This window comes from Carassius carassius, chromosome 48 (genome assembly GCF_963082965.1).
Source record: "Carassius carassius chromosome 48, fCarCar2.1, whole genome shotgun sequence".
In the NCBI taxonomy this organism is placed as follows: domain Eukaryota; kingdom Metazoa; phylum Chordata; class Actinopteri; order Cypriniformes; family Cyprinidae; genus Carassius; species Carassius carassius.
The window spans coordinates 2,015,188-2,030,745 of record NC_081802.1 but is presented as its reverse complement, the minus strand read 5'-3'; the positions used below and the strand labels follow the sequence as shown (position 1 = coordinate 2,030,745).

General features: G+C 36.2%; 1 protein-coding gene across 1 annotated transcript in view; it reads left to right on the top strand.

Annotated features, from left to right (window-relative positions):
• The window catches only part of LOC132131868 (fibrillin-2-like), an 85,777-nt gene that overhangs the window by 39,186 nt on the left and 31,033 nt on the right, over positions 1 to 15,558 (top strand). The window contains exons 15-36 of the mRNA XM_059543998.1: positions 1,097 to 1,222; positions 1,530 to 1,652; positions 2,784 to 3,059; positions 3,174 to 3,227; positions 3,305 to 3,430; positions 3,584 to 3,709; positions 3,794 to 3,913; positions 4,406 to 4,543; positions 5,189 to 5,239; positions 5,332 to 5,457; positions 5,695 to 5,922; positions 6,957 to 7,082; positions 7,169 to 7,297; positions 7,387 to 7,512; positions 9,993 to 10,118; positions 10,224 to 10,346; positions 10,432 to 10,557; positions 12,195 to 12,320; positions 12,400 to 12,522; positions 12,604 to 12,726; positions 14,318 to 14,443; positions 14,528 to 14,650. Of these exons, the coding sequence (XP_059399981.1) occupies positions 1,097 to 1,222; positions 1,530 to 1,652; positions 2,784 to 3,059; positions 3,174 to 3,227; positions 3,305 to 3,430; positions 3,584 to 3,709; positions 3,794 to 3,913; positions 4,406 to 4,543; positions 5,189 to 5,239; positions 5,332 to 5,457; positions 5,695 to 5,922; positions 6,957 to 7,082; positions 7,169 to 7,297; positions 7,387 to 7,512; positions 9,993 to 10,118; positions 10,224 to 10,346; positions 10,432 to 10,557; positions 12,195 to 12,320; positions 12,400 to 12,522; positions 12,604 to 12,726; positions 14,318 to 14,443; positions 14,528 to 14,650 (2,871 nt within the window). The remainder of the gene's footprint in view (positions 1 to 1,096; positions 1,223 to 1,529; positions 1,653 to 2,783; positions 3,060 to 3,173; positions 3,228 to 3,304; positions 3,431 to 3,583; positions 3,710 to 3,793; positions 3,914 to 4,405; positions 4,544 to 5,188; positions 5,240 to 5,331; positions 5,458 to 5,694; positions 5,923 to 6,956; positions 7,083 to 7,168; positions 7,298 to 7,386; positions 7,513 to 9,992; positions 10,119 to 10,223; positions 10,347 to 10,431; positions 10,558 to 12,194; positions 12,321 to 12,399; positions 12,523 to 12,603; positions 12,727 to 14,317; positions 14,444 to 14,527; positions 14,651 to 15,558) is intronic.

The following is a 15,558-nucleotide window of genomic DNA, read 5'->3' as shown; positions in this document are numbered from 1 at the left end:
TACTCCATATCCAGAATATTTCTATTTTTATTATCATTACTTAATTTGTCATATTTTTAAGCAATTAAGAAAATGGACGGTAAATGCATGATATTTTAATTATAGCTAAATTGTATTTAATTACATACAACCCTTTAAAATTTGAATTGAAGCAAGATTATTATATTATATTACATTATATATATACACACAAAACAATATATATGTGATCCTGGACCACAAAACCATTGCCTTAAGTGTGAATTTTTCGAAGTTGGGGTTTATACATCATCTGAAAGCTGAATAAATCATCTTTCCATTGATGTCTGGTTTGTTAGGAGGACAATATTTGGCTGAGATACAACTATTTGAAATTCTGGAATCTGAGGTGGCAAAAAAATCGAAATACTGAGAAAATCATCTTTAAAGTTGTCCAAATTAAGTTCTTAGCAATGCATATTACTAATCAAAAATTAAGTTTTGATATGTTTATAAATTCTTAAAAAAATTCTTCATGGAACATGATCTTTACTTAATATCCTAATGATTTTTGGCATAAAAGAAAAATCGATAATTTTGACCCATACGATGTTTTTTGGCTAGTGCTAAAAATATACCCCAGCGACTTAAGACTGTTTTTGTGCATATATTTTTATATGTATTATTTATATACTTTTTAAGTATTTATATATAACTTTTAATTCATTTTTATTTTAGTAATTTTAATTATTTCAGTTTGAACTTATTCAATCTATACTTCAACCTTAACTTCAACTAAATATATTTATATTTCCAAGTCAACATGTATATATATATATATATATATATATATATATTTTTTTTTTTTTTTTTTTTTTTTTGCCAAGTCAACATTTCTAATTTAAGGTTATTTTATTTCATTTCAGCTTATTTTGCATTTCAAGTAATTTTGCATGACACACTTAAAAGAAGCAAAACTTCCAAATAATGTGACTGTGCTCAGTATCCTGTACACATAGCATTCAAATGGCACAGTTCATTGTTAATAATCCATTTACAATGAATGCCATGGTAAAAGTCAGCCCTCAGTCAAGTCCTCTGGTGGACACCTGTGACTAATCTGTTCCCGTTGCTTCAGACATTGACGAGTGTATCGTGAACGGCGTTATGTGCCGTAACGGACGCTGCGTGAATACAGATGGAAGTTTCCAGTGCATCTGTAATGCTGGCTTTGAAATCAGTCCTGATGGGAAGAACTGTGTTGGTAAGCGCTTAAACTGCGATTGCAAACTCTGAACTGCATATTATATGTATTTTTTAATGTTTTTACGCTTTGATGCTTCATCAGTTTGATTGCTGATTATTTGGTTGTACACTATAAAACTTGCATTAAAATTTTAAACAATTGTTTTAAATGCTTTATAAATCTCTTCTAGGAGTTTGGGGTGGGTGGAGGGTGACAGACGGACAAAAACATTTTTAATTATTAATTTTGTTAAATACAACTGAATATCCACTATATATTTTTATTGTATTTTCAGAAACATTGAGAGTGTTTTCTTGTCTTGTAGATCATGATGAATGTGCCATCACCAACATGTGCCTCAACGGCATGTGCATAAACGAAGATGGCAGCTTCAAGTGTATCTGCAAACCTGGATTTGCTTTGGCGCCCAGTGGACGCTACTGCACTGGTGAGCATGTCTTAGATTCGCTTTCAAAGATTATTAAACTCAAAAAACAGTATACTCATCCTCTTCTCTGGTTAATGACAAAAAATCCAACAGAGTGAAAGCACCACAAAAAGTTCATTTTTCAAGTTCAGCACATCTTGAGATATCTTTCTTGCATTGGTGACCATTCAAGTCAATGGATTCTGTCCGAATCAAAAATGTCAAAAATTTAAGCCGATATTCTCGGAAGACTCTTCAAACTCATTTGTATTTGCGTATTTTGTCATTGGCGCATGTTCAATGTCACAAGACACAAAAACCAACTACATTTGATGCCATTGACAAGACATATCAAGCTAGTTTTCATATCAGTGAGGAAAAACGTCTTTGGTTGTTACGTCTTTTAATAGGTTTTTTTTACATTTTGAAACGTCAGTGGCTAAAATTGCAGGAACCAAAACCAATGACATTTGACATCATTGATCTCAATCCTGCTGCCTCAAAACATTATAGTAGTTTTCATGACAGTGACGTCAAATGTCTTTGGTTGTCGCAACTTGTGACCGTCTATTTTCTTCTTTGTTAAACTCTGACAGGCATCTATGAACACCAGACCTGTGACATTTTACTAGTGTATACACTATATTCCAAGTCTTTTGTCAATTTTTCAAGTTTGACATCGAATCTGACACCACACGTCTTGAGATGTCTTTGGTTCTCACATCTGATGTCTTTAATGATCTTAATGACAAAAATTTAAGTTGTTATTCTCAGAAAATCATTCCTTCATTGTAATTTTTCAATCTTGTTTGCATTTTTGTATATTTGTATAGCACTGGTTCACTTTTGACGTAAATCTTTCATGTCAATGACATCATGTCAAAAGTTGTCGTCTCTTGTGACCATCATTGACGTCATTGGTCATTATTGACTTGTTGTTCCATAACAATTAACACATTTGTTGTGTTCCTGTAGCTCAAGTGGTAGAGCATTGCGTTAACTAATGCAAGGTTGGGGGTTCGAATCCCAGGGAAATCATGTTAGGAGAAATTGTTAGCCTGAATGCAATGTCAGTTACTTTAGCGTCTGCTAAATGCATACATTTCTTAAAAGGTTTTAATAATGGCTTGCGCCTTCATTTTGTTCTGACAGACATTGACGAATGCCAGACCTCGGGCATCTGTATGAACGGTCGCTGCATGAACACAGAAGGATCATTTCGGTGTGAGTGCCCGCCAGGACTGGCCATCGACGTGGATGGCCGCGTTTGTGTGGACACCCACATGCGCACCACCTGCTACGGCACAATAAAGATGGGCACATGTTCGCGTCCATTCCCTGGGGCGGTGACTAAGTCGGAATGCTGCTGCGCCAATCCAGAACACGGCTTCGGAGAACCCTGCCTACCCTGCCCTGCATTCAACTCCGGTAAACTATAACGATACACCTTCCAGTCACAAACAATACTTTAATGTCAACGCAACATACATTAGCTTTGAATTGTGTGACAGCTAGTGGCTAACGTTGTTTTTTTGTTCCCAGCTGAGTTTCAGGCGGTGTGCAGCAGCGGACCTGGAATCACCGCAGACGGACGAGGTAAATCTGTTTTCAGAAATGCGCTAATCGTGTTTGTGAATGCTAAATGCTAAAGACTGTTTTCGGTTTCTTTGTAGACATCAACGAATGCGCTTTGGATCCAGACATCTGCCAGAATGGGATCTGCGAGAACTTGCGCGGGAGTTACCGTTGCATCTGTAACATCGGCTACGAGTCCGATGCTAGCGGCAAGAATTGCGTGGGTAAGTTGCGTTGAAATTTTTATTATCTAACTTTTTTATTATGTAGAAAAACGTATCTTACTTTGTTTTATATAAAAAAAGATTACTTGCTCTGAAACATATGAATAGTAATTACGATTGATTAATTTTGTAAATTTTTTGCGTATATTTCAGACATCAATGAATGTTTGGTGAATCGGTTGTTGTGCGACAATGGCATGTGTAGAAACACACCCGGAAGTTATACTTGCTCTTGCCCCAAAGGATTCTCTTTCAAACCTGACTCTGAGACTTGCGAAGGTTTCCTTATGATTATTTTTCGTAAATTTCACAAACACTGTGTATTTTGAATCTTTCGTTCTAACCTGTCCTCCTCTTTTTCAGACATTAACGAATGCGACCCCAACCCTTGTATCAACGGCGTGTGCCGAAACATAGCCGGTTCTTTCAACTGCGAATGTTCCCACGGCAGCAAACTGGACTCCACCAACACCATCTGCGTAGGTAAGTCTGAAAAGTAGTTTTGAGCTAAAAAAGTGTTTCCAACAGCAAGTTCTCTGATTGGTTGTTGCTATTAAATGTTTAAAAAAATGTAAATTGTTTTGAAATGTTTGCTAAATACACAGCGAAATACTACTTCATAGACTGTATTATGCAACAGCAGCATAGTTTTGTGCATATCAAGGTTTATAATGTTTTTAGAGGTAACTGGACAGCATTATGCTACTTTTATTTATTTCTAGCTAGACGGTTTTCATTCTTTGTCTGAAACTGAATGTCGTTTGATTGAAATTAATGGAGTATCAAGGCAATAGGTCACGCGTTTGTGCTTTCAGCGTGAAAGCCTACTGCGATCCTATCCCGCTAGATATCTGAGTTGGTTTTTATCTGCAGAAATGCAATGACTCTCCACAGGGGAGCCACTCCAAATGTCACAATGTCCATTTGTCATTGTCACAAGTTTTTGGTTCTCTTTAATGTATTTGCTCCATGCAGACAGCATGAAAGGAACCTGCTGGCTAAACATCCAGGATGGCCGCTGTGAGGTGAATATAAATGGGGCCACACTGAAATCCGAATGCTGCTCTACGCTGGGGGCGGCCTGGGGAAGCCCATGTGAACGTTGCGAAATTGGTTAGTTCATATACAAAACTCAAATTTTATATATATGTACATATATATATATATTTATATATATATATATATATATATATATATATATATATATATATATATTCACACACAATGATTATGCAATTAAGTTAACAGTTAACAGTTTTTCCAGCTAAATGATTATTGGTTACTTAAAACATTTACATTGATATTTTGATTAAATACAAATGAATAATAAATAAATATTGTATATATATATATATATATATAATTTGTTAGAAATAATAAATTTGAAATTAATTAAAAAAAATCATTATAATTTATATTTTATTGATTTTGTTAATTTGTATGTGTTTTAATAAAGAATTTTATTGAATAAAAAAGATAAATGTGAAACTTCTAGGTAAAAAATGATATATCTAAGAACTTAATTTATATTTACAAAGTTATACATTTTAGTTGTTTTTATTTATCAAAAATATTAATGAGAAAAATAAATAAATTGTAAAACCAAATTTAATTAAATTCAGTCAAAATTTAATTTATTAATGAATAGTTTTTTTTCTAGCTAAATTAACCATTGAACCAATATTTGCTTTAAAGACGCAATCTTAGAAACATAAAGTAAACAGTATCTCACAAGTTTTCAACCTGTATTTTCTACAGATACAGCCTGTTCAAAAGGTTTTGCGCGCATGAAGGGACTTGTGTGTGAAGGTACGTGCTACCCACAATTCTTTGTTGGATTTACTTTCCACATTATTTAGTGCATTTCATGATGATGTATTCTGTTTCTGCTCCGTCTTTAGATATTAACGAGTGTGCGGTGTTTCCCGGCGTGTGCACAAACGGACGCTGTGTGAACACGCAAGGCTCGTTCCAATGCGAGTGTCCAGAGGGACTTACGCTGGACGGAGCCGGACGAACATGTGTTGGTATGAAAAAATATTCATTAACTTTCCACTTCTAAAATTATTTATTGCTTTAGTTAATTTATTGGTTGCAGACAGCATAATACATCAATATGTATATGTTTTTAAACCAAAAACAGAAACTATCAACTTGATTTATGACTCAAATTGACAACTGACCCAAAACAAACCTATTTTTTGTAACTAACAATACGTGCAAACCAAACAGTGGTAAATTAAAGTGGTTTGTGTGTCCTGTAGATATCCGAAGTGAGCAGTGTTATATGAAATGGGAGGAGGATGAGTGTGTGGAGCCATTACCGGGCCGGTATCGTGTGGATATGTGCTGCTGTACTGTGGGAGCGGCATGGGGTGTGGACTGTGAGGCCTGTCCCAAACCAAACACGCCCGAATTCAAAACTATCTGCCCGCGGGGACCTGGAATTGCCAACCGAGGAGACATCCTGACAGGACGACCCTTCTACAAAGGTGGAGCGCCGAGCTGTTTGTCATTTATTCATTGGGATGAGCGGATATAGAAAATTGTGACCGATATGATACCGATAAAGATTTTGTTTTGGCAGATATTGACAGATATTATACATCCATAGTGTTTACAGCAATTGAAAACATTATTAGAAACAGAAGTTTGCTGATATAATTAGCTTCCAACATCAGCTTAATCAAACCGATAACACTAGAAAACACTAATATCTGATACCGATATTGGCTGACAAGAAAAATTCACACAAAAACCTGATGAATGTATAATATTTAATAGTAATGTTATATTATATAAAATTTTAATATGTTATAATTCAAATAATTATAATTACATAAAAGTAAATATAAGTATTTGTTAAATAAAACATTGACAATTTATATTATATAATTTTTTTAAATTAATATAAATGATAAACTGTACAAACGGACAAAATATATTTTAAAAAATATTATTATTATTATTATTATTATTAAAATAAATAAATTTTTTGTTATCAACAAATTTTCACATTAATGTTTTTATAAAATAAATTACAAATAAATGTAATTATTGTAAATTATATACAAATTGACTATATATATATATATATATATTATAGTTATTATTTAAATATTAATAAAATTATTATAAATGTAACTATTTATTATATGAAACTTTCACTGTAATCTTTTTAATAAATTAAATAAAAATTTATTTAAAATGTACAAATTGACCAAATGTATTTAATTCTAATTATTTATTACCTGAAATTTTGACATTAATCTTTTTTTTTTCTTTTTTTTTGCGAATTTAAGTAAAATTAATTAATTCATATACAAATAGACTTTTTTGTTCATTTTTATTAATTAAAATTTGTTTGTTGTTAGTTTTTTCCATACATTTTTCTGCATTTTTTTCCCCAGGGTTTGACTAGGTTACAAAAACTCTCAAATACACAGAAATTAAGATTATTGGTATTTCCTTTAGGGCTTTTTCTCTGTGTTGAATAATGAAGTTATGAGCCTGTTTTTCTCTGTAGATGTGAACGAATGTAAGGTCTTCAAAGGCCTGTGCACTCACGGGACGTGCCGAAACACCATCGGGAGCTTCAGATGCCGCTGTGACAGCGGTTTCGCCCTCACCATGGAAGAGAGGAACTGCACAGGTCAACATCTCACCTGTCACCACATCTAAATCAAACACAACACACGTTTGAAAACAACACTCATGCTGTTCCCGTTGTTCCCACAGATATTGATGAGTGCACCATCTCTCCGGACCTGTGCGGACACGGTGTCTGCGTCAACACACCCGGCAGCTTCGAGTGCGAGTGTTTCGAAGGCTACGAGAGCGGCTTCATGATGATGAAGAACTGCATGGGTGAGGCTCGAACCCTGGCTGTTTTCTGCAGATTCTGAAAGCCTGCATGTGTCACAGCGTCTCCATCTCTGTCTCTCTCTGTCCCGCAGACATCGACGAATGCGAGCGGGACCACCTGCTGTGCCGCGGCGGCACATGTCTGAACACAGAGGGCAGTTATGAGTGCGACTGTCCTCCGGGACACCAGTTGAATCCAGAAGCTTCTGCCTGTGAAGGTACAGGAGAGCCACACTCCAAACCTATACTGAAATGTGTATACATTCGGTTTTTTCATATAAAACACTTATTTATATAATTGTTTTAATTTATTTATTTAATTTATTAAAATAATGTAATAATAATAATTAATAATAAACCTAACCAGTTAATATTTTATCTAATATCTTATCTGCTTATCAAATTTAAGATTATTATTGTAACGATATCAACCTTCATATTCATCCGGAAGAAGGAGGCGGGAACCGGCGGACAATCAAAAACATTTTAATAACAAAATAAACACAAAACAGCGCACCAGCCCCTCACGGACGACTGGTGCGCATAAAATAAAAACCAAAACACAACTAAAAGCCCAGGCCTGGTCCTCTCTCGTCCTTCACTGTCGTCGCTCCAGTTTTATATCCTTCCATCTCCTCCATGGGCCTCGAGACCGGTGGGACGAACAGGTGTAGTTCATCTCCAATCACTCCCCCGGCCTCGCTCCCATGTCCCTCGGCCCCGCCCCACTCGTCACATACCCCATCGCCCCTCGCAGGCCGGGGGGTAGTCCCGAGACTGCGCTCTACTCCCCCCCCCCCCTCCCTCCGGGGGGGCCACTCCCGGGGACCTGTGGGAACCTGGGGGTAGGACAGGCGAGGCGAGAGAAAAGGAGATGGAAGGAGGAGCGACAGAGACGAGAGAGGGGAGAGAGGAAAAAAAAAAAAAAAAATTCCGGTTCCCAGACGCACCGCTGCTCGGCCCTCCACCAGCTGGGTGATCTCCTCCGCGGTGCCTGGCGGTGGCACTGGACGGCCCTCGGCGGACGGCACGACACTCCTCCGCCGCCCGGTGGACGGCGACGGCTCCTCCGGTTTTGGGCAGCCGGCAGGAGTCCCCCGTTCCCTGCTCCTCCCCGTTCCGGCGGAGGCAGCAGGCTCCGGCCACCTGGCGAACGGCGCCGACTCCTCCGCTCCCTCACGGACGGCAGCCGTCTCTCCACATCGTGGGCGGCCGGTAGCGAGCTCGCCCGTCCCCGGCAACTCGCTCCAGTCCACCGCCTCGAGCGTCCATGGCGGCACACTCCTCGCCAGCTCGATGGCACCGCGGATTCACCACAGCGGCGAGGGATCTTCAGCAGCGCGTCCCTCCTTCTCCCGGGCTTCGGCACCACTGTAACGATAAAACCTTCATATTCATCCGGAAGAAGGAGGCGGGAACCGGCGGACAATCAAAAACATTTTAATAACAAAGTAAACACAAAACAGCGCACCAGCCCCTCGCGGACGACTGGTGCGCATAAAATAAAAACCAAAACACAACTAAAAGCCCAGGCCTGGTCCTCTCTCGTCCTTCACTGTCGTCGCTCCAGTTTTATATCCTTCCATCTCCTCCATGGGCCTCGAGACCGGTGGGTCGAACAGGTGTAGTTCATCTCCAATCACTCCCCCGGCCTCGCTCCCATGTCCCTCGGCCCCGCCCCACTCGTCACAATTATCAAACCAAAGTTCAGATTCAAAATCATGTACACAGTGGTCATCTGTTTTACCTTCATTGAGGCTTAGGAAATTACAATCCAAAATAGTCTTTAAAGTCTGTTTGTTATCACGCTTGAAAGATATATAGATTTCTGTGTCGTCGGCGTATGGCATACACCTTGCTTTTTAAAAATTGATCCTAGAGGAAGCATATAAACAGAAAACAGAACCGGACCAAAAACCGAGCCCTGAGGGACACCAGACTTTAAATATATTTCAGATGAAGATTGGTTTCCAATATTAACAACATACCTCCTATTGGTGAGATATGAACGAAACCACTGCAACACAGTGCCCCGAAGGCTAACACATGTTTCAAGACGTGATATAAGTGTATTATGATCAACTAAATCAAAGGCAGAACTGAGGTCTAACTGAACCAAAGCCATAGACTGCCCGGTAATTTGCATAGTATCATTCAAAACGCTATAAAGAACTCACTTAGTACTGTGACAGGATTTAAAACTAGATAAAAAAATTTCTGTAAGTTTTATTAACTACATTTTATTAACTAGTTTTATTTTCTGTAAGTTTAAAGTCGCTTTGTTTACTAAAGTGTTATTTAGTATTTTATTTTATTTTCAATGCTTTAAAATGTTATGGTTATTAAACACATAAATATATACATAAATATCATACATAATAAATAGAAGTATTTACTTTAGTTCTACAGTATAATAAAAGAATACCTTTTTAAATAATATTTAAATGAAAATGTAAATAATTCTAAACTTTACATTTTATCAAGAATTTTCTTATTTATATAATTTAATATTTATTTAAATAATTATTTTATTTATAATCTTATTACAAAAATAATATCTGAGAATACATTATACGTAACAGTATTACTGAATCATTTTTATTAGTATGATTTGAATATAATAAAAGTTTCTATATTTTACAATTACACACATTTCAATTAATTTCTGTTTGTTTGTTTGCTTATTTGTTCCCCCCAGATGTGAACGAGTGTCAGCTCAGTGATAACCTGTGCAGGAACGGTCAGTGTGTGAACATGGTGGGCACCTATCAGTGCTCCTGTGACATGGGATACCAGGTGACACCCGACAGACAGGGCTGTGTGGGTGAGCGAACCTCCAGCAACATCAACATGCACGAAGCAATTCACTCTCAGAAAAACACTCCATCCAAAACATAAAGGTAAATGTGCATGTTCTCATTGTCTTCAGATATCGACGAGTGCACCATCATGAACGGCGGCTGCGATACTCACTGTACAAACTCTGAGGGCAGTTACGAATGCAGCTGCAGCGAAGGTTATGCACTCATGCCTGACCTCAGGACCTGCGCCGGTAACATACACACACACACATACACACACACACACACAAACACACACACACACACTCACAGACTGACCCTCGTCTCTTCCCGTAGACATCGATGAGTGTGAAGACACGCCGGACATCTGTGATGGCGGTCAGTGTACGAACATCCCCGGAGAATATCGCTGCCTCTGCTATGATGGCTTCATGGCCTCCGTGGACATGCGCACCTGCATCGGTGAGTTTATACGTGTGTGTGAGCATCAGAAACTCAACCAACCTTAGGGTTTCTATTACCTTTAAGAAAAATATGTAATAATTTATTTATTCACTTTTAAATAATTTTATATTTCATTTAATGGTTCGTAACCTTGATTTATTTCATGAATTTATAAAAAAAGATATATTTTAATTTAAGTAATGAAAATAAATAATAATATAGTTTACCGTATTTTTGGACTATAAGTCGCATCAGTCCAAAAATACGTCATGATGAGGAAAAAAACATATACAAGTCGCACTGAACTATAAGTCGCATTTATTTAGAACCAAGAGAAAACATTACCGTCTAAAGCCGCGAGAGGGCGCTCTATGTTTTTTTAGGGGAAGGCAGCGCCCTCTCGCGGCTGTAGACGGTAATGTTTTCTCTTGGTTCATTTCAAATAAATTTTGATAAATAAGTCGCACCTGACTATAAGTCACAGGACCAGCCAAACTATGAAAAGAAGTGCGACTTATAGTCCGGAAAATACTGTAACTAAATTATTTAACATTATTGCTAGGGGAAGTCGTGGCCTAATGGCACTGAACCCCAAACTGCTCCCCGGGCGCCGCAGCATAAATGGCTGCCCACTGCTCCGTGTGTGTGGGGATGGGTTTAATGCAGAGCATGAATTCTGAGTATGGGTCACCATACTTGGTTGACCTTCACTTTATTTAATTCTTAGTAACCTTGATTTATTTCATGATTTTTTTATTTTGTGTTTGTTTGTGTAATTTAAATAATTAAGATAAGCAATAATTTAATTTAAATTAAATGTTTTTACATTGCGTAGATTTTTTTATTTACATTTAGTTTGCTTTTATTTAAATAATAAAAATAGTTATGCTTTACTTTGAATTATAAAGTTTACATTATAAAAGTTTTACTACTTTTATGGTATCCGTGATTTGTTTTATAATTATTATTATTATTATTATTATTATTTTACTTTAAAATAATACAATTATTTATTTATAACTAAGTAATTTAAATGTTTACTAACCCTGATTTATTTTATATTTTTTTAATGAAATATAAAATTAGTTTTTCATATTATGAAAAAAAAAATGTTTGTATTATTTCATTTTTTTATATATTTTTTCTGATTTAAGACATTTTTACTTAATTTGATATAATGTAATGTGAATGTGAAGTAATCTTGATTTATTTGATTTATTTTTAAATAATCAAAATAAATACAAAATAATAACAATTAACTTTTAATTAAATAATTAGTAACCCTAATTAATTTTATATATTTTTTAATATAAATTATTAATTCAGTTTCTTTGTCATTTTATTTATTTTATATGTTGATGTTATTTACTTTTTATCTTTCATGAAATTTACTAATCAATAATTTGTCATCATTTAATTTCAGTGTGTTATTATTTGCACTTAATTTTAAATAATAAAATAACTTTAGTTAAATAAGTCTGCCTTATTTAATGTCATCTTAATTAATTAGAATTATTTTATTGCATTTTTATTTAGTTGCATTCTTTCTTTGTATAATTTAATTCTGATGTTTAGTCGTGATATTGTAATGTTTAATTTATTAGTACGTCTGCATTCCATCCTAATGTAATCTTTTCTGTCACGTATTCGTCCAGATGTCAACGAATGCGATCTGAATCCTAATATCTGCCTGCACGGCGACTGTGAAAACACAAAAGGCTCCTTCATCTGTCACTGTCAGCTGGGATACTTCGTCAAGAAGGGCTCCACGGGATGCACAGGTACCACAGAGTCACACCTGAGGACTTCAGGCCGCTTCTGGATCATGCTAGCTGGTGTAAAGTGTTTGTTTGTTGGCAGACGTGGATGAGTGTGAGATCGGGGCTCATAACTGTGACATGCACGCCGCCTGCGTCAACGTCCCGGGGAGCTTTAAGTGTCGCTGCCGTGACGGCTGGGAGGGCGACGGGATCGAATGCACGGGTGAGTGACGAGAGCCGCGGATCGCCAGCAGAGTGGTAAAGTCTGGCTGTGGTTTGAGGTTGTTTTTGTGTAATGCTGCAGATGTGGACGAGTGTGTGACCGAAGAACACAACTGTAACCCGAACGCTGAGTGCATTAACACGCCGGGATCGTACCGCTGCTCCTGTAAAGAGGGATTCAACGGGGACGGATTCACCTGCTCCGGTAATAAACAACGGCATTTTTTAATTTTTCCTTGCTTTTTAATTTAATGAAGTTATTTTATTTGTTGCTTGTGTGTTTACTTTTACATGTTATCTTTACCTATAAGTAATCTTTTAATTTTTGTAATGAATGCATTCATTTAATTGTTTGGAAATCTTGATTCATGTTGTAATTTACGTGTGTAATTTACGAGTAATTAAAAATTAAATAAATAATTTATATTTAATTAAACATAATTGTAATGTTTAGGAACCTTTATTGTGTGTGTGTGTGTGTGTGTGTGTGTGTGAGATTTACGTTAAATTATGAAATAATTAATTATTTATTACATTAATATATTTACAATAAACAATTTATGATAAACATTTGTGCAATTTACATTTAATTTAAACTAAATTAAATAACGAAAAAAATAAAGTTATCTTTACCTATTTTTAATTTTAATTAAGTAATTAATGCATTCATTTTATTGTTTGGAAGTCTTGATTTATGTTGTAATTTACGTGTGTAATTTACGTTTAATTACAAATTAAATAAATAATTTTTATTTAATTAAACATAATTGTAATGTTTAATAACCTTTATTTGTTTTGTGTGATTTATGTTAAATTATTAAATAATTATTTTTTATTACATTAATAATAATAAATAAAATAATAAGAAATAATAAAGTTATCTTTACCTATAAGTAATCTTTTAATTTTAATTAAGTAATTAATGCATTCATTTTAATGTTTGGAAATCTTGATTTGTTATGTATTTATTTCTTTGTCTTATGTGTGTAATTTACGTTTAATAAAAAATGTAAAAAAAAAAAATATTTCCATTTAATTAAACATAATTGTAATGTTTATGAACCTTTTTTACTTTTTTTGTGATTTACGTTAAATTACAAAATAATTAATTATTTATTGTATTAATATATTATAATAAACATTTCAATTATAATTAATAGAACTCGTTATTTGTTAATGTGTTAACATTTAATAAACAAATAAACAAAAATATAATAATAAATTATATAAATATATATTTTATTCAATTTTAATAATAACATTGATCAGTTTTATGCTTAGTTTTTATGATTTCTTCTAATAATATAAATTATTAAATAATTGTCTAATTATTTGCTAATATAAAAATTTACACACATTTATAGAAGTCAATATATAAAAAACATTTATATAATTTTAATTGAATTAACTGATGCATTTATTTATCATTAAGATTTTTGTATGATTTATTTATTTTCATTTTTAATTCATATCAATATTTATCAACTTTATAACTAATACGTGAATTTTATTCATTATATTATTTTTTTAATAATTTATAACTTCATTGTTATTACAGAAACATTTTTATTAGATAATACATAATTTAAATGTTTAGTAACCTGGATGTTTTTTAGGGAATTTGTTTTTTATTAATTAGTTTATAAATTTCTTTGAATTATTTCCTTTTAATTTATAAACAACTTTATTTATTAATTAATTTCATATATTAATATCTTCTTTGCTCTGATCTCTGGTCTTAAGTCTGTTTATCCAGCATCTGAAGGTCACTGAGGGCTTGTTGGTTGTTTGTCCAGACACGGACGAGTGCGCAGATAACGTGAATCTGTGTGAGAACGGTCAGTGTCTGAACGCGCCGGGGGGATATCGCTGCGAGTGTGAGATGGGCTTCACCCCGACTGAAGACAGCAAGGCCTGCCAGGGTAAACACACACACACACACACAGAGGTACAGTAACACACACACACACACACACTCACTCAGTCCGCTCTGTGTCGTCCGTCAGACATCGACGAGTGTAACTTCCAGAACATCTGTGTGTTCGGATCGTGTCAGAACCTGCCGGGAATGTTTCGCTGTGTGTGTGACTACGGATACGAGCTCGACCGCAGCGGAGGAAACTGCACAGGTGACACACACACTCTCAAACTCTCTCTCTCACACACACACTCACACTCTCACACACACACACACACTCACACACACACACACACACACACACACACACCCTGCACAGGTGACACACACACACACACAAACACTCTGCACAGGTGACACACACACACTCACACACACACACACCCACACTCACTCACACACACACACACACACACACACACACACACACACACACACACTGCACAGGTGACACACACACACACCCTGCACAGGTGACACACACACACACTCACACACACACACACACACACACACACACACCCTGCACAGGTGACACACACACACACCCTGCACAGGTGACACACACACACACCCTGCACAAGTGACACACACACGCACACTCACTCACACACACACACACCCACACACACACACACACACACACCCTGCACAGGTGACACACACACACACACACACACACCCTGCACAGGTGACACCCACACTCATACACACACACCCTGCACAGGTGACACACACACACACACACACACCCTGCACAGGTGACACACACACACACACCCTGCACAGGTGACACCCACACTAATACACACACACCCTGCACAGGTGACACACACACACACACACACACACTCACACACACCCTGCACAGGTGACACACACACACACACCCTGCACAGGTGACACACACACTCATACACACACACCCTGCACAGGTGACACACACACACACACACACTCACACACACCCTGCACAGGTGACACACACACTCATACACACACACCCTGCACAGGTGACACACACACACACACACACACCCTGCACAGGTGACACACACACACACACACACACACACACACCCTGCACAGGTGACACACACACACACACACACACACACA